The following is an 18,575-nucleotide window of genomic DNA, read 5'->3' as shown; positions in this document are numbered from 1 at the left end:
TAATTTCCTAGTGAAAACTGAAATTTATTTTAAGTCACTTTGTTGTGAAAAAATGGTTTATCAAATTTCTTAAATTCCACTTGACCATCTTACAGGGTGATTTTGCACATTCCGGATTCCCAGAAATAGCTTACGGAAGATTCGCTACAACGCTGGTTGAAAAAGGCTACAAAGTTGCTCGTATTGAACAGACTGAAACTCCTGATATGATGGAGAAAAGGTGCAAAACAAGTATGTACCGTATTTACGAATTAATTTACAAAATCATGACTTGAACGAAATGAATGCTTATCTTAGGTTTGTAGAGCATTAAATTCTCTTCAATCTTATGTATTATTTCTCTATTTCATGTTTTCCTTTCATTGTTATAGCAGCTTCAATGTGGGAGGGGGGTGGAATTTTTAGTTTTGCAACAATTAATAATTTGACAATGAAATTTTAGGGGAACGTCTGGATTACAAATTTTGACTTTCTAGTTCAATTGGGTCCAGCTAGGAGGTAAACATAAACATAGCAAAAGTGCGCATCTCTAGCCCGTCTGTTAGAGGTATGGAACCGCTAAGTTGACACTTGTTGCAGATGTGAAAATTCCTTCCTCACATTGAAGCTGCCTATAACAATGAAAGGAAAACATGAAAGAGTGAAATAATACATCAAATTGAAGAGAATTCAATGCTCTACTGACCTACGATAAGCATTCATTTTTATGAATCATTTTTGGAGAATTATAAGCCCTGGAACAGCAAAGAATTGGATGAAAGCCTGTTATTTTTTAAAAAAATTCACTTTCACGAGCGAATATCTCGAAAACTGTTGAAAATATCACAAAACTTCACTCAACTGAAACTGTAGAGAAGTTTCATTTCTGAATAGTTTGTCATGTCGGTTGGACGCATTTTTCCCAAGATATAAGCGTGTAAGTCAAAAAAAAAATTAAAATGCAATTTTCAAGCCACTCTCATCCTTTCAGCACAAGGGGTAGAGTTGGGAACTTTCTATATGTTTACCTCCTAACTGGTCCCAACGAAGCTGCAAAGTCAAAAATTGTGTTTAACATTCCCTCCAAATTTCTTTGTCATATTGATCTATTGTTGCAAAACTGAAGATTTCACACTCAACACTAAAGCTGCTGCAACAGACGTGGAAAAATGCGTAAATTTATGAAATTATACATCAAAATGAAGAGAATTTGATTCTCTATAACTTCATATCCAGCATGGATTTTTACCATCGATTTTAAAAAGTTATAAGATGAGAGATATAAATAAATTGAGACAAACGTGTTTTTTCCATAAATGTTACACCTTCAAGAGCGGATAACTCGAAAACTATGAAATTATAGTGTTTTTAGAATAATATAAATAAAGTCGATTTGAGAATCAGTCAGTTTTTTCAATCATGTAAAAGTTTTACAATATCAATATGTATTCTATTATATCTCTTCTAGAATTTATTTCCATTGATTCACGTATTCACCTTAATATTTTCCAGTGGGAAAGGTTACGAAATATGACAAAGTTGTGAAGAGAGAAATTTGTCAAATCACCACAAAAGGCACCAGAGTGTTCAGTGTCATCGATGGTGAAACCAAAGAACCTGAGAGTCATTTCCTTCTCGCTGTATCTGAAAAGGTAAACCTTTTAAAAATATAATTCATATTTTTCATTCCATCAATGCATTGTCGTTGTTTTCCATTTTATTCCTTTTTATTTTTTCTCTTTTTTGGTCATTCCATTCCATTATCTTCATTGTGTTTTTATCATAATTACAAATTATAAAATATTCCTATTATTAAGATGCACTAGATAAGTTTGTTTGCAACTTACCTGCGCTCAGGCTTATGCCTTAGCAGGATTTTTTCCTGTATTGTATTAAGTGTATTATTTTGTATACAATATTGCATAATAGTATGTTATTATTTTATATTGTATTTTTTTTCTTGAAAATGGAAAATAAAATTTGATTTGATTTTCTAATACATCTTCAATAGAATAGTAATATTAGCATATCACAAACATTCTACTTGTGAGTCAGATTATAGGTAAAATGCAGTAACTTGGATAAACTATTGATATTTTGCTCTGTGTTTCGAATTTTTGGGAAAACTACTTAACAGTCTGTTTTGCAGAAATTTGATAATGGAGGAAGTGCATTTGGAGTGTGCTTTGTGGATACATCGATTGGAGAGTTCAACCTAGGTCAGTTCAGTGATGATAAGCAGTGCTCACGTTTGCGAACCCTCGTTGCTCACTATCCGCCATCTCAGGTAATTCATATTCATTTCATTTTTTGTTCACAATAAAAATGTGTTCAAATCAAACAGTGTTTTATTCGCAAATCATAAACATGTATAAAGTAGGCTAAATACAAAATCAAATAAATTGTTGACTGGATAATTTATAGAAGTGTCAAATTCCAGTTATGAGGTACACGATTGCAATGTAGAAAGAATTAGGAACAAGCACATATTATGACGATTTTGCATTTTAGAAAGATATTGATTAGATTTCATTTTATACATTGATAAGATGCAGTTTTTCATTTTGTGATTTCTATCTGAAATTGAAATTTTTAAGACTTCTTGAATGCTTCCCTGTGAACTATTTTGTTTTTCAATTACCTTTGCATTGACAATATTACCATCGCAAACTCTTGGTATGATCAGCTTGGTATGATTTGCCACCAATCATTCAATCCCAATCAGTAAGAGATATATTAGTTGTGTTATAATACAGGATAAAGTTATGTTAAGTTCAAGCTCAAATTATTTTTATCACATTTCAGATAATATACGAACGAGGTCGTATTTCAAAGGGCACTCAGCATTTATTGAATGTGACGCTGTCATCTGTTCTGAAGGATGGATTATTGCCGGACTCTGAGTTTTGGAGCTCTGGAAAAACTTTAGTTCATTTGGCAGACAATAACTACTTCGATGATAATAGTATGCCAGAGTCGCTAAAACACTTCCTGGCCGATGGTAAGTAAATTGGATGATTGTTTTTCATCCATAAAAACGTTTGTGTCTCTTTCTAGTCACCGTGAAGAATGGAACACCATTTTAAAATTTTGTATTTCTAACTACACAACTTAATATTGACTCCTCTACAATAATTGTCATATAACATATTCAATATTGTTATTTTGTCTATGAGTGCAAATTCTATTTTGAATTTCATGCAATATAATTGAAAAAATATTGTTTTCTGTTCACATCTTTGAAATATTCATTAAAGATCAAACACTTGCATCTTATAAATTTGAAGTATCACGTTTACATTTTATCGAGGATTTTTTCAGTAGGTTATTCAAGTTTTTAGGTATTATTCTAGATGTCAAATTATCATGGAAGCCTCATATCAATTATATTAATTCTAAACTGTCTCGAGTGGTATATCTACTGAGAAATTTGATGAATCATGTTCCCAGGACTTATGTGAGGTCAGCATACATCGTTTTTTTCATAGTATCATATCCTATGGACTTCTGTTGTGGGGAAATAGTGGACTTCTATTGCGGAGCTATTGACAGAAGAAGGTTGTCAGGATACTAACAGATTCCGAAAGATTAGCTCACTGTAGACGTAGACCCCTGTTTGTAGAGTTGGAAATTCTCACTATAATCAACCTTTATATATTCACAGTTCTCTCCTATACTAAGAAAAATCAGTCGGAGCACCGCCTCAGAAGAGATATACACTATCATCACTCAAGGGGAAATAGGGAAATAGGCATATTGACATTCCATTCAACAGATTATCAAAGTCGAAAAATAGTTATGTGGTTGTTGGCATAATGTTGTATTATAGACTGCCACAAGCTTGGGCGGAAGCTCCGTTTCACTTGTTCAGAAGAAAAGTATATTTTTGGTTGGTTGAATCCTTTTTATCCTCTTGACAAGTATTGAACTTGAAATTCATGACCTTTAGCTGTAAATAATGTAAATTATTTACAGTAATATTATATTGTAAACTATCGATTTGATAATATTTTGAAAATTTGTAAATTTGACGTTGTTAACATGTATAACATGTATGTTTCATGGCAGTAAAATTATATTTATTTATTTGAATTATTCAAGTGGTTTTATTAAGTGACAAAAGTCACTTTCTTCAACCAGTAGCCTAATCACGGAAAGATTCGGACTCATTTCTAAAATTTATATAATTGGTAATTTTTTATGGGCTAATAGCAATTTCTGACACCACATATCAATTCATTCACAGAATTAGTATTATTCTCTATTATCAATTATTTCATCAACTCATTAAATTTTAATTGATTTAAAAATTTAATTATTTGTATTGCTTTGTAACGTGGTTTTTCGAATTTCTGCTCTTCGCCCCAATAGAAAATAGAAAATTTCACGAATAGATGACTCCTCTATTGTAGACCCCTTTCGCCTTTTAATGAGATATTGTTTTTCAATAACTAACTGTTTCATGGCAGTAAAATTATATTTATTTATTTGAATTATTCAAGTGGTTTTATTAAGTGACAAAAGTCACTTTCTTCAACCAGTAGCCTAATCACGGAAAGATTCGGACTCATTTCTAAAATTTATATAATTGGTAATTTTTTATGGGCTAATAGCAATTTCTGACACCACATATCAATTCATTCACAGAATTAGTATTATTCTCTATTATCAATTATTTCATCAACTCATTAAATTTTAATTGATTTAAAAATTTAATTATTTGTATTGCTTTGTAACGTGGTTTTTCGAATTTCTGCTCTTCGCCCCAATAGAAAATAGAAAATTTCACGAATAGATGACTCCTCTATTGTAGACCCCTTTCGCCTTTTAATGAGATATTGTTTTTCAATAACTGACTGATTTAGTTTTTGCGTGTAAGTAGTGTTGCATTTACTGGAAAAATAATTTTATTTTGATTAAAAAAATATATTCTAGTCAAATAGTGTAACGTGTTTAACTTGCAGATGACAGTTTAGGCTTGACGGCCAGTGATGAGGGCGAACTAGCTGTGAGGTCACTTGGTGCAGTGACGTGGTATCTCAAACGATGTCAGTTGGATCATCAACTTCTTTCCATGAAGAAATTCTCTGTCTACACGCCTGTCGACTGTCAAAGTGACGAGAACATCACTTCCAATAGTCAGAGCAGTGCTCGACACATGGTCAGATACTTTCCTCAATTTTAATTAATTTTATCAGTTTCTAGGAGTGTTCAATCGTTTTCAACTTCCAACTTCAACTCAGCATTAGCTATAGAAGTATCTCTAATCCTTTTTAATTTGTTTCTCTCAAGTTTTCACTTTATTGGTTTATTTGGTACATTCATTTATTCTAATTCTTACATCAACCTAAAAAATTCAAAACCTTCAATTAACTATTGATGGACCGAAAATTAAGTGACGAAGCAGTAATTTGTGATTTCCTAACCTAATATTAGACAACATCAACTTTTTAACGAAATTTGGAAGGGATATCGTACAGGCTTACCTTGGTTTTTCTTCCATGGTCATAATCATATTATGAGTATAGTGTTTTGTACAATAAATGAATAATTAATAAATAATCCCAATTATGACAATGTATGAATTTATGTGTATTACCGTGTTATTTATATTATACGAGCAGGTGTAACCTGCGCTACGCAAGGATATGTGAAGAGAACGAATAGATTGAACTATAAATTTATAGTTTCATGCTAAAAATTTCAAGTATTATACTATGAAATTTATTTGGCAATAAATTGAAATATTATTTTGTAAAAATTATATATTAGAGGATGTATTGAATTATCAGGTTTGGATGCTGTCAGCTTGAAGGATAAATTACAAATTTAGACTGATAGTGCGTTAATGTATTGTCTACCATTTTTCTATTAGTATTTTTCTTCATTTTCTCAGGTTTTGGATAGTGCGTTAATGTATAGACTAGAATTATTTTATAGTATTTTTTCTTAGGTTTTGGATGCAGTAACATTGAAAAATCTGCATATCCTTGAGAACTCAATCGGAGGTACAGAAGGAACGCTGCTTCATAAGCTTGACAACTGCTGCACACCGTTTGGAAAGAGGTATTCTATTAATTGCCTTCCTCCCACCTAATATCTCGAGTCGTATTTTTCTCTCTACAATTTAATACGATTAGTTATATTGTTAGTGGAATAATTATGTAATTTGCTAATATGGAATTTGTTGACTTTCAGACTCCTGTACAATTGGATCTGCAGCCCTTTGAACACCATAGCGTCGGTGGTCGGCCGTCAGAACGCCATTCAGCTACTAATGGACAACTCACAACTCATGCAAGATGTCAAACCACTCATGGCAAAGCTACCTGATCTAGAGAGGCTTTTATCAAGGTTGGAGTAAAATATATTGATATAAAAATTAATATTTATTCATTTCCTATTAATATTAATCAAATCAATTTTATTTTGTCAAAACAATAATAACATTGAATTGCATACTGTTTATTCAACAGAGGCTGGCTCAAACAGCACTCTGGTTTGTGGACTGTATCAATTATTACATCGAGAACTTTTGGGGTTGTCTGGCGTCGGGTAGCAAGTTGAACAATTTAAATGGCTAAGTGCACAATAACATAGGCCTACCTTCATGTCCAAATCCTCCTTGCTTCTAGGATCCCGGGTCCAGATCACGATACGAGACGAGACGACACCTGTAATAAATCACAATAAATCAATAGATCACTTTGCAAAAATCGGCATTACGAGAAGTGAGCTGTTCGGTTGGCAGGCAAACGGCAACTGGCGGCGATTACGCTATGCGCATCACCCTTCAATTGCCCCCTCCACCACACAACGCCAGACAACAAAGCAACATTGATATAACGTCCGAACATTCCGCCCACCTTGGAAGAACTTCCAATAACAAAAAAAAACCTCCTATAACGAACCCTACTAGGGAAACTAGGGAAAAAAAATCTTCACTCCTCAGGGGTCATTGAGGAGACTTATACAAAAAAGAGTAGGTGGCCCACGGAAAGGAGAGGATGGGACGAGAAATAATGACTATATACTACCAATACAGATAAGAACAAGAAACAAAGCAACTTGGGAACCTTTCCCACATGTAAAACAAGAAACAAAAAAAAAACTAACCACTAAACTTATTGAAGTTCCCTTCAATAAGGCCTAATCTTCATCAATAGGGAGGAGACATACCCTATTGACAGCCCTAGTTAGACTTCCCTTTGCAGTCTGTACCTCCACCACTCTCACAACTCCATCCTTTCCAGGAAATATCTTCGTTATTCGACCAAGCCTCCAGTGAAGAGGGAGTAGGTTACTTTCCTTTAAGAGAGCCATACGTCCAATGTTAACATTACTATGTTTTCTGTACAATTTTGTTTGGGTTTGCAAGCTAGATACATAATCCAATTGCCAACGTTTCCAGAATGAGGATACAATTCTTTTGAGTAAACTCCATCGATTTCTCAAGTTCACCGATTGAATTGATTCCTCTGAGTCTTTACTCTGTGTTGCTAGAGTAATTTTTCTTGCTTCCAATTCAATCTGTTTGGAATTTTCATCATCATTACCGTGGGTTTGGTGTGGCCAGCACTCCAGTGGTTTGTCTAACCAATCAGAACCATTCCACCACAGAGAATTACCAATTAATTCATTGAGCAATAGTCCTCGACTAGCACAATCAGCTGGATTCCATTCGGTTGGCACATATCTGAATTGCTCTGTAGACAGGTGTTCCTGTACTTGACTTACACGATTCGCCACAAACGTAGCCCAACGATGAGGTGAAGACCGAATCCAACTCAATGCCACAGTTGAATAAGTCCAAGCTGCAATATAATCTATGTTTATAATTTTTGAAAGCACTTCTTGAACTTCATGTAATAATCTAGCTACTAGGACAACCACACAAAGCTCCCATTTCTTCACTACCTCCACGGATGCTATATCATCCCAGTCACATCCCGATTGCCATAGATATTGAATTATACTCTTGAAGGTAAGCATGAAAGGTGTCAAATATCCTAATGGATCAAAAATTTGTGCTAAAGTTGATAAAACATTTCGTTTTGTAGCTAGACTGGATGGAACCTTCACCCTGTAGAAGAGGTAGTAACCAATTGGATTCGATTGGAAGCCAAGAATTTTAATGGTTTTATCAGACTCCAAAGTGAAATCTTTTGCATCAATAGCGCAATGCTCTGGAGGGAGATTTGATAGAATGGTAGAGTGATTGCTGGCCCACTTTAGCAATTCAAATTTCCCTTTGCTTAACAATTCAGTAAGCTGCAGTTGCTTGGTTGCTTCCATTGATGAGACTGATGTAACTATATCATCCATGTAAGTAGAAAACCGTAAGGCTTCAGAAGCCGCAGGGAACATTTTTTCTTCATCTTCAATAAACTGATGCATAGTACAAATGGCAAGAAATTGCGATGATGATACACCATATGACATAGGTGTTGGAGTATACTCTTTCATTTCTTCTCCCTTTTCGGATTTTGTCCATTTTATTTCAACATTATCCTGTCTATCATCATCTAACTCTTCCAAATTTCGTTTCTCCTTTTCAAAAACATCTTCTCCAATTTCCTTCTTTGGTATGGGTCTTCCCATTGGTTTGATTTCATGTTGATTATGAATCACTTTTAACTCTTTCCCTAAATTACCGTTGATCGGTAAATAACTGTTGATGGCTATACCTTGTTTACCTGGAACTTCTTCTAAATTATCTCCCAATTCTTCTTCTCGAATCATGGAAACATTTTCTCCGACATTAGTTTTACCTTCAAGATATCCCGATATCTCACTCGTATTTGTTTCCTTGGAAGGTAATTCTACAATGTATCTACCAGTATTCAAACGACAAACAGTTGATTTGTATATCTCCTCACAAGCCATTTCACTTTCCAATAATTTTTTTGTCCTAAGTGACTCTTCTACGACCCAAAATCGCTTCACCAACTCTTCTAAATTAGCATTGGAATACATGCACAGATTATTTGAGATAGTAGAACTCTCCTCTGATACCTTACCCATCAGGCAGTAGCCCCATACAGTTTCTAGGGCAGATGGTGTACCCGCTGGACCAATCACCGCTCTTCCAGTCAGAATGAAGGGGAAGTATTCAGCACCCAATAAAATATCAACCTCCTCTGAAAGGAAAAATTCAGAATCGGCTAGCTCCAGTCCTTCAATATGTGCCCAGTACGCATTTTTTATCTGATCTGTAGCTGCTATTTTGTTGACTCCCGACGCGGTAATTTTTAATTTAAAGTTTATTGAAGCAGTGTGTGATTACATAACCTTATCTTTTGGACAACATTAACATTTTATCAAAATTTTTGGAGAGAAATAGTACAGGCTCAGCCTAGTTTTTCCTCCAATGTCATAATTGTTTTATGATTATAGTATTTTATACAATAAATGAATAAATAAATAAATAATGAAGGGGAGTTCGGTGTTTCAAATTCACAGTTAGCAATTTCATCTGTCACTTCCAGTTTAGTATCAGATAATCCATAGATTGGCAAACTGTGTGTTTTCTGTACCACTAAACCCAGTTTTTTCATGCATCGCCTTATAATGAATGACTCGGTGCTTGCACTATCTAATAATACTTTGACCTTGTGATAATTGCCTTGATTACCTCGAACTCCCAATTTAACAGTTGGTAACAATACTAAGGAACTATTTACATTCGAAAATACTTTCTTAGCTGAGTCAGTAACAAATGTTTGATGGCTTTGATCAGCAACGTCATGCCCGTCTACCCTGCTCATTTGTTTATTACCGGCCAATGTGTTGGTGTTTTCAACAGGCGGCTGTCTCGACTCTAAATGGAGGAGCGAATGATGACGTGAATTACAGTGACTGCACGGCTTCCTTCTTCTACAATCTCTAATAAAGTGCCCTGTAAATAAACAGCATATACATAGTTTCCATTCTTTTACACGTTTTAAACTATCAGACGGTTTGAGATTTAAGAACACTTTACAATTTTCCAGTTCATGAGAATTATTACATTCAATACATTTCAGCTCGTCCGATTTCGATTTAACAATCATAGCTGAAGCTTTGTAATTTCCCATAGTGGGTTTCGATTTCCCAAACTGCTTACGTGAGGAGGCTTCTGACGATGTAGATGACCCCAATAAATCAGTGGATTTGGTAGCCTCCAAAATAACAGCTTCATCATTCAAAAATATTTGGAAGTTTTTCAAATCGGATACTGTTCCATTTCTTAGCAGTCTCTGCCACTTCTCTCTCAATTCTTCAGTCAGTTTTTTATGTAAGACAAATAATAACGGAATCGACCAGTCATTAACTGCATGACCAATTGGTTTTAGTGCTGCAATATACTCAGCTAAATGAGTGATGAATTTTCGTAGCGAGTCTGGTTGCTTATTAACTGCTGGCATATCAAAAATTGCTTGCAAGTATGCGTCAGTCAGCTTGTAAGAGTCATTGTAGCGATTCAATAATAACTTCCATGCCTCAGCATAATGATCACTTGTCAATGGGACTACAGAAATGACTGACAGTGCATCGCCTCTCAGTACAGACCGAAGATACATATGTTTTTGTATGTCAGCAATTTGACCATTATTATGAACCGTGGCTTCGAATAAATCTTTAAATTGACTCCAAATTTTCAAATCGCCGTCAAAAGTCATTAAAGGAAGCTTAGGTAGGGTTACTGACGAGATATTTCCAGTTGTAGGTGAAGAAGCTACATTGGAAGAACTAATATTCAAATTTGTTTGAGTGGATGGTAAGGTTTCGAGAATAGCCTTGACATTGAGATAAGTCTCATCAAATTGGCTCATGAGATTTTCAAGCTCACTTGTTTCCAATCGAGGATTTTGTTTGTTATAGTAGCTCTGCATCTTATCTATTATATCATTGAACTCCACCTGGTGGTGATCGATATGCTCACCCATAACTTTCAATAAATTCTTCATTTTTTTATTTTTCGGATCCTTTTCAACAGCTTTGGCAATTTCATTAATCCGTTCTATTTTACGAATTAATGCATCTCTTTGAAACGTCAAGTCTTCGATAACACCCATAGTGAGGCGATAACAGTGAGCGCTTGTCGAGAGAGAGAGAGTGAGACAAAGAACCAAACAAGAATAAGAGGGAAAACACGAGAGCAGGCGACACAATGGAACGAACAATGGCTGGCTTATCTAATCATACAAGCCTAGCCAGCACTTCAACTTATGCTCGGTAGAGAATGATCGGTTACGAGGCTAATAATATCGTATCGATACTCATTGGAACAAACAATAACTGCTCTTAATAACGAAGTAACGACAATAATCAATGCAAATAACTGCAAGTATCCTTTGAAAAAAATAACAGTTCCAGTTACTGTTACAGCTAGATGACGTATAAGTCTTTCTCTACTTATTGACACGAACTTGCCAGTCCAGCCTTGTGGCACCAATGCAACAATCTTATGCAATAATACTACGACACAACTATTTACGAAAATATTACTTGTTCTACTCAATTTCCAACTTAAATTGAGCCCAAATTTCTTAAGAATACCACAAATAAAGCGTATATTCATCTACGACGACAAAAACAAGCCATATACACAGAAAAACCAAGAATAAAATAGGCATAAAAAACGACAAACCTATTAGACGATATTTCAAACTTATGTTCTATTCAAATTCGATTAACAAATCAATCCGGACGGTTGGACCATGTTTATTCGACAGAGGCTGGCTCAAACAGCACTCTGGTTTGTGGACTGTATCAATTACATCGAGAACTTTTGGGGTTGTCTGGCGTCGGGTAGCAAGTTGAACAATTTAAATGGCTAAGTGCACAATAACATAGGCCTACCTTCATGTCCAAATCCTCCTTGCTTCTAGGATCCCGGGTCCAGATCACGATACGAGACGAGACGACACTTGTAATAAATCACAATAAATCAATAGATCACTTTGCAAAAATTGACATTACGAGAAGTGAGCTGTTCGGTTGGCAGGCAAACGGCAACTGGCGGCGATTACGCTATGCGCATCACCCTTCAATTGCCCCCTCCACCACACAACGCCAGACAACAAAGCAACATTGATATAACGTCCAAACACATACAATAAATCCTATTTAAACAAAAAAATACTATCTCACATAAATATAAGAATACTTGATTGCAGTAGCGGCTCGTGGATTTCAAAATAAGGGAAGCCCAAATACCATAATGTTCCAAAAATAAGATATTTTCCTACAATATTTTTAATGAACAGTTTTTCCCTTATTTTGATAAGAATATAATTTCTTATGATGCTGATTGGGAGTCTTTGAACCTGTTACATGGGAATTTAAAGGGCTGTAATACAGGAGGAATTCAAAAGCACATATAATTCAAAATTGAAACTTCAACAATCATTCCAAACAGAGCATATGTAGCGTTTCAAGAAGAATATTCTCTAAATCTACTGATGGTTCTATAATTGAACTTTTTACTTCCAACTCACGTCACTAAAAGCATTTATACACTCTGACAAATAAATTTCAAAAGGCATTTGTCGTAGACGATGGTTGGTATTCCTGCTGCTCGCTGTTTAGTGCACCAAAAAGAAACTTTAACTAAATATTTCTATTAATAATTATTAATAATATTCTTATTTATCCCATATTTTTATTTATTGTATACTTTTTTAGTTATTCCATTTTCATTTATTTAAATATTACTGTTCTATATTACTCTGGTGCGAAACAAACTGAGCTCTCTTCCTTCTTCTTCTTAGTTTATGATGCGTGTGCAGAGCCGCAGATGGACTCAAACTCGAGCCAGGCTTCCTCTAGAACTGTTATGTGTCTGCCTATATTCTATTATATATACATGCGTTGTCATGGCAACCGCGTTTTCCACTGTGCTATTCTATTCCTGTCGGACTCAGCGTTCAAGCGGGCTTCCTTTGGCCATCTTTATGCCTTCTTTGCTATTCGTTCTATAAATACTATCACGCTTCTCGCCACCATTTAAAGCTTGTTTTCTACATTCTCTCATTATAATGATACATTTTGAAATCTTATCAATACCAATAAATTATTAATATCAATAATTAATATTCTAAATTTGAGAATCAACAATATCAGCTGAATAATAGATCTAACAACAATAAAATATTAGGGAAATACGAGCAAATATCAGAGGAAGCCCGGCTTCCCTTGCTTCCTCTGACGGGCCGCCACGGCTTGATTGAATAAAATCTTCACATTTGCCTGGCAAAGCAAAAAGTACCAATTGCTGTATTAAGTGGAAGTTTATTGATGAGGAAAGGTTGATGGCTGTGTATATTTCAATATATGTGCAATGTTTGTCACATAGCACTGGTGTTAGTACGAGTGTTTAGTACAGAGATATATTTTGGTAATAATTACTGTTTGTCACTTTACATGTTTCATAAAGAGACCGTATCTACACTAACTCAAATTTATAAATTACTCAATTCATATGTACTCCCTAGTCTCTTAGCAATCATCTCTCAATTGGATCTGAAATGTTTGTCCTTCAATCTTGTAATCTTGCAAAAAGGGCTTCAGCCATTTCCTAATATTCTATTACGTGGAATCATTAGATGTTACTGATTAATATAGTAGAGCTGTTATCATATCCATGATTCAATTTTGGCTGTCCTTGAAGGTGTAATAAGAACTCCAGAAAATTGTTTTATAATTATAATTGAATTTACTATTTTGAATTTTTATTTACGATCTAATGTTATTCAATAATATTTATATACAATATAAGATTCATTTTTTTATCCCCATTTGGTAAACTAGTACCCTCTATTATACAGTGTGTTTGAAAAAGAACTTCCTAGTTTTGATGTGTCTTAGAATCTGTAAAAAGTGATATACACTATTCTTGATACACTATTCTAGTGATATACACTATTTGTGATGTTTGATTCAGCAACTGTCCAAGTTTTGCCCCCATGCAGTCATCAAACCTGCTTGACCTTAAGACGGCGCCAGGGAACAGTTCCTTCAGTTGACACTAGACAGACACTCGCTTTCCGGGAAGGTGGATAGGGATAGCTATCCCAGTTACTTGGCCACCACGAAGCCTGGACTGAACTCCTCTGGACTTTCATGTTTCTCTTTCGGAGAAACATAAAAAATGTTGTGTACAGTGGAAAAATCCGAGACATAAACCATTTACGGGAAAGAATCGTCACGGCGGTTGGGACAGTTACACCTGATATGTTGGTGAATACGGCGAGAACTTGAATATCGTCTCGACGTGTGCAGGGCAACAAATGGATCCTATGTTGAAGTGTACTGATGTTGAACAAAACTTGAAGGTTCTCTCTTTCATTGTATGTACTTGTTGATGTAGTTTTTCATTAATTTACATATTAAATTTATACCTAAAACTAGGGAGTTCTTTTTCACTCTGTATATCAAACTGAAAAACTATCTAGTATTCTTACAAAAATAAATTAAAATAATAATATTTTCAGGTTCTATGCACAAAGCACTTACTATCTAGTATCCTTACAAAAATAAATAATAATAATAATATTTTCAGGATCTATGCACAAAGCACTTTCGGTTTAGAAGCTTCTCATCCGGATAACAGAGCAATCATGTTTGAAGAGAAAACCTACTCTAAGAAGAAGATAGTGGAATTTACTAATGTTTTGAACGGGTTTCAGAATGTGATGAAGATAGCAGAAATATTTCAAGGTGATTCTAAACTATCTTATATAATTAGGCCTGATAAGAAGTGATATAAATAAAAATGACTAAACAATTTTTATTAATGATTAGGGCTTTTCCAATGAAATTTCCGTTTTTTTTATGAAACATCATAAACTGTGTTTATGTTTGAATTATGAATTTCTTTGAAAAAGTCAAGATTGGAAAATTTAACTTCTTTTTATCCTTTAACATTCTACTCTTTCTTTTCCTTAATATATTTTACAATTGGAAAATGAATAATAGAAGGTGAGTTTTTCCATAAATTTGTGGTGTTACACTTGTGTGATTTGTGATATTTTCAAGGTGTAAAATAGAAGTTGCATTGTTCAGTTGTTGAAAAGAAACATACTATTTCTCTAGTCAGGAAAACATAATAATGATAATTATTAATAATTGATAATTCTGCTTATCATTCTCCCTCGTCATCAACACACTTCTCAAATTTAATATAAAATTTAGCCTTGAGCGAATTCATGTTTTCAAACTTTTTAAAACTTATTTTTTAAAGATTGGAGTTATCTGTTGAAGATACACACATATGCATAATCTATTATTTATGGTATTCTATTTTGTAAAAAAAAATTGTAAAACAGTGGAATAAGGACGTCCAAACAGCTACCGCCTGATAATAATTCAAATACTTATATGTTTTGTCATTTTTCAGATTCTGAAGTTGGCATGAATTCTCAGCTTCTTGGCCAGTGTTGCCATCATCCTAGTCACTCCCAGCCTGGTCAATTCCCTGATTTAAAAGATCATTTGAATTTTTTCAAGGTAATTTTTTAATCCATATCCACTTACTTGTAAGATACAGATTTGAGAACAATGATTCTATGATATTGATGTTGTGAATCTCTCTATACAATCATTTTAATTTCACAGCATTTCATCTTTCTATTCACAGCCATATAAAATATGAAAGAAAGACATATTTAAGAATATGAAAATATTTATATTCACATTATTCCACTTAAATCCCAATCTCACTTTATTGAACATATAGGATTCTCAGTCTCACGTCTTTTGGCGACCAGTATGTCGAGTCGCAAGGAAACTCAGTCACGAGTATCCAATGAGATCTGGAGCAAAAAATCATCGTCTTATCATTTGAGGTTAGGATTATTATTTGGAGAAGTTAGTTAAAGATACAATATAGCTTTAAGGAAGGATTTTTGATGAGTTTTAGTTTTCAATGGCAATATGCTAGTATTATTTAGAATTTATCAATCAATTTCTAATAAAATTTTTTTTCATTGTAGTTTTTACAAATTTTAATTTGTTTATGTAGTTCTTGTTTTCATCCAAAAATTGAATGTTATATTGAGTAGTTGATAAATTATCAAGTGTTCAATTTTATTGGAGTCTATTCAATGTATAAAATTGGTTATTGATTCATATGTTGATTCCGTGTCATCTACTTTCAGAACGCGTTTGACATAGACGAAGCATTGAAAGAAGGACGTATCATTCCCAGTGCGGGTGTGGATGCTGAGTACGACAGTGCTGTTGAAGAATTAAAAATAATAGAAAAGGAACTGAAACAATATCTCGATAAACAGAGCTCCTACTTCGGTTGCAAGGTCAGTCATTACATAGTTTCTCACCTTTCCAGGCTAAAAAATTAATTTTATGATTGAAAGCAATTATCTGTAATCTTTATATAGGATTGAGATCATTAGCCTAAATTAGATCTATTTGTGACACCAAAAGTTGATTGATAGTTTATCATCTATCGTCTTCGCGTATTATCGCTGAATCTTCATGGCCTCTACTTCTACGAGTTTCAAATTTCATTGTGTCCATTTCTCAGATGTAAACTGAAGATTTTGACCCGAGCTAATAGGCTTTGCTGGACGTGGCGGAAAAATTTACATTATATGTTCTGGACTATCTATATAAAGTTTTGGGCAGTTTTGCAGTAATCCCTACTCAATTCAATATTATTTCACTTAGATAAAAACATTCTAATGTTGATAATGCATAACATGCAATATTAGGAGGTAGCTTATTTAGTACTACCTAACTGAAGAAATGGTAACCAGAGTAAATTAACATATTGAATAGCAACTTCTTGACCTCTAAGTTGAGCTCTTGACTTCTTGAGTTGATTTCTAAAATCACATAAGGATAGCACTTATTCCATTTTTTTTTTTTTTTTTTGAAATTATTTTAGTCGAAGCTGGATATTCAATTCTGGTTTGTCTTCAGGTTTCTTATGTTGGCACGGATAAAAAGCGATTTCAGCTGGAAGTAACTGAGCACGCAAGTAGAAAAGCTGGCTCAGAGTATGAACTGCAAGGACAAAGAAAAGGATTCAAAAGATATTGGACTCCAAAGTGTAAAGTAAGTTCCATGTTATTTGAGTGTCGAAAAACTGCATTTATTATCCATTTGGCAGCTTTTTACTGTAATTATAATAGTTCTGAAATTATGAAAATGGATCTTACTTCTTTCTCACAGTGTAACATTATATTATGACAGAGTTTCACTACCTTTCTAACTTTTAGTACGTTAGTTAGATAGATATAAATTCATTATTTTCTAATTCCCACTAAAAACCCAGCTCCAAGATAAAATAGGAAAATGTTGAAAACTAAATTATTTTTCATTTTTCGAATTATCATTCCACACTTCTTTTCTAATCGTTGAAAATTATTGTTGCTTAATAACTTTCTGTGAATACATTTTTTATGTTGATCTTTTCTGAGTAGTCTGAAATTGAATAAGAAAATGATTTATTATGGTTCGTAAATCAAATTTCGGTATTCCATTAAAAGTTTACTGTTTTTGCTACATTCTGAGGTAAGTTCCCAGTGATTGTCTTCATAAAATTGTATGGAATATTTTTTTTATAATATAGTATTTGAAGTATTATGAGAATGTTTCTGTGATAGCACTTGAAGCAAACTATTCAGGAAAGGACTCACCTTTCTCTACTCCTCTAAAAACCAAGTTAAATTAAGTTTTTTATGAATTTCTGTCCTTCCTCATCACACTCTACAGATTCATCCATTACTGGTAGTCTATATCTACTTTCTCATCGGAAAATAATAGACGTTTACTGTTTCCAGGAACTTCTAGAAAAACAGATTGCTGCAGAAGACATGAAAACATCTGCTCTGCAAGATTTGCGTCGTAGGATTTTCGCACGCTTCAGTGATCGGTAATTACATTGCAGTAATATTATGATTCAACTTGAAAAAAATTCAAATGTTTTATTATCTAGGGTCTTTTAACAGTTTTAACAGACAGTCGCTTAGGATTATAAATGTTTCTCTATTTTTAAAATTTCACATGAGGAAAATGATAATCATTCAAAATTTGCAATATGGTATAATGTAAAAGATTATTCTTCCTATCTTAGATAAGCCTGTCTTATTATTTATTGGTGTAAGTTACTATACTACTTGCTCCACAGCTTACCATATTCATCGTTATATCATCTTAATCAAATTAAAGTTGATCCAGTCTGAAAATCTAAAAAATTGTAAATAGTAGAATTATGTGTTCAAGTACTGTACGTGTAGATGAATTGATTTATGAAAAAAATCGGTTGGCTTCTCTTAATGGGATGTTCTAGTCCAATGCATGGGATGTTCTAGTCCAATGCATGGGATGTTCAAGTTAGTGAATATTAATGTATTATGTTTTGAAATGTTAGAATGAATGACTGGCGTCTAGCAGTTGAGTGTATAGCGGTGCTGGATGTTCTGCTCAGTTTGGCCACCTACTGCAGCTCACAGGAGAACGAGATGTGTGTTCCCAAGTTCGAATCCGTCAGTCCAAATCAACAAGTAAGTCCTTTATATAATAAAAGAGTTTGGGATAACATAATTTAAATTCATGTTTACTTCATTTTCATGTATTTCTCAATAAAT

At 33.9% G+C, this 18,575-nt stretch overlaps 1 protein-coding gene across 4 annotated transcripts in view; it reads left to right on the top strand.

Moving 5' to 3' along the window:
* LOC111055647 (DNA mismatch repair protein Msh6) overlaps positions 1-18,575 on the top strand; it is a 45,116-nt gene that overhangs the window by 18,957 nt on the left and 7,584 nt on the right. For all 4 annotated transcript variants that reach the window (XM_022342888.2, XM_022342889.2, XM_039438521.1 and 1 more), the window contains 13 exons: positions 96-231; positions 1,492-1,631; positions 2,129-2,266; positions 2,785-2,980; positions 4,944-5,140; positions 5,933-6,045; positions 6,178-6,333; positions 14,525-14,682; positions 15,362-15,471; positions 16,122-16,277; positions 16,906-17,040; positions 17,769-17,860; positions 18,359-18,491. In XM_022342888.2, coding sequence (XP_022198580.2) covers positions 96-231; positions 1,492-1,631; positions 2,129-2,266; positions 2,785-2,980; positions 4,944-5,140; positions 5,933-6,045; positions 6,178-6,333; positions 14,525-14,682; positions 15,362-15,471; positions 16,122-16,277; positions 16,906-17,040; positions 17,769-17,860; positions 18,359-18,491 — 1,860 coding nt within the window. The remainder of the gene's footprint in view (positions 1-95; positions 232-1,491; positions 1,632-2,128; positions 2,267-2,784; positions 2,981-4,943; positions 5,141-5,932; positions 6,046-6,177; positions 6,334-14,524; positions 14,683-15,361; positions 15,472-16,121; positions 16,278-16,905; positions 17,041-17,768; positions 17,861-18,358; positions 18,492-18,575) is intronic.

This window comes from Nilaparvata lugens, chromosome 1 (genome assembly GCF_014356525.2).
Source record: "Nilaparvata lugens isolate BPH chromosome 1, ASM1435652v1, whole genome shotgun sequence".
NCBI classification, from domain to species: Eukaryota; Metazoa; Arthropoda; class Insecta; order Hemiptera; family Delphacidae; genus Nilaparvata; species Nilaparvata lugens.
This window is presented reverse-complemented; position numbering and strand designations above follow the sequence as displayed.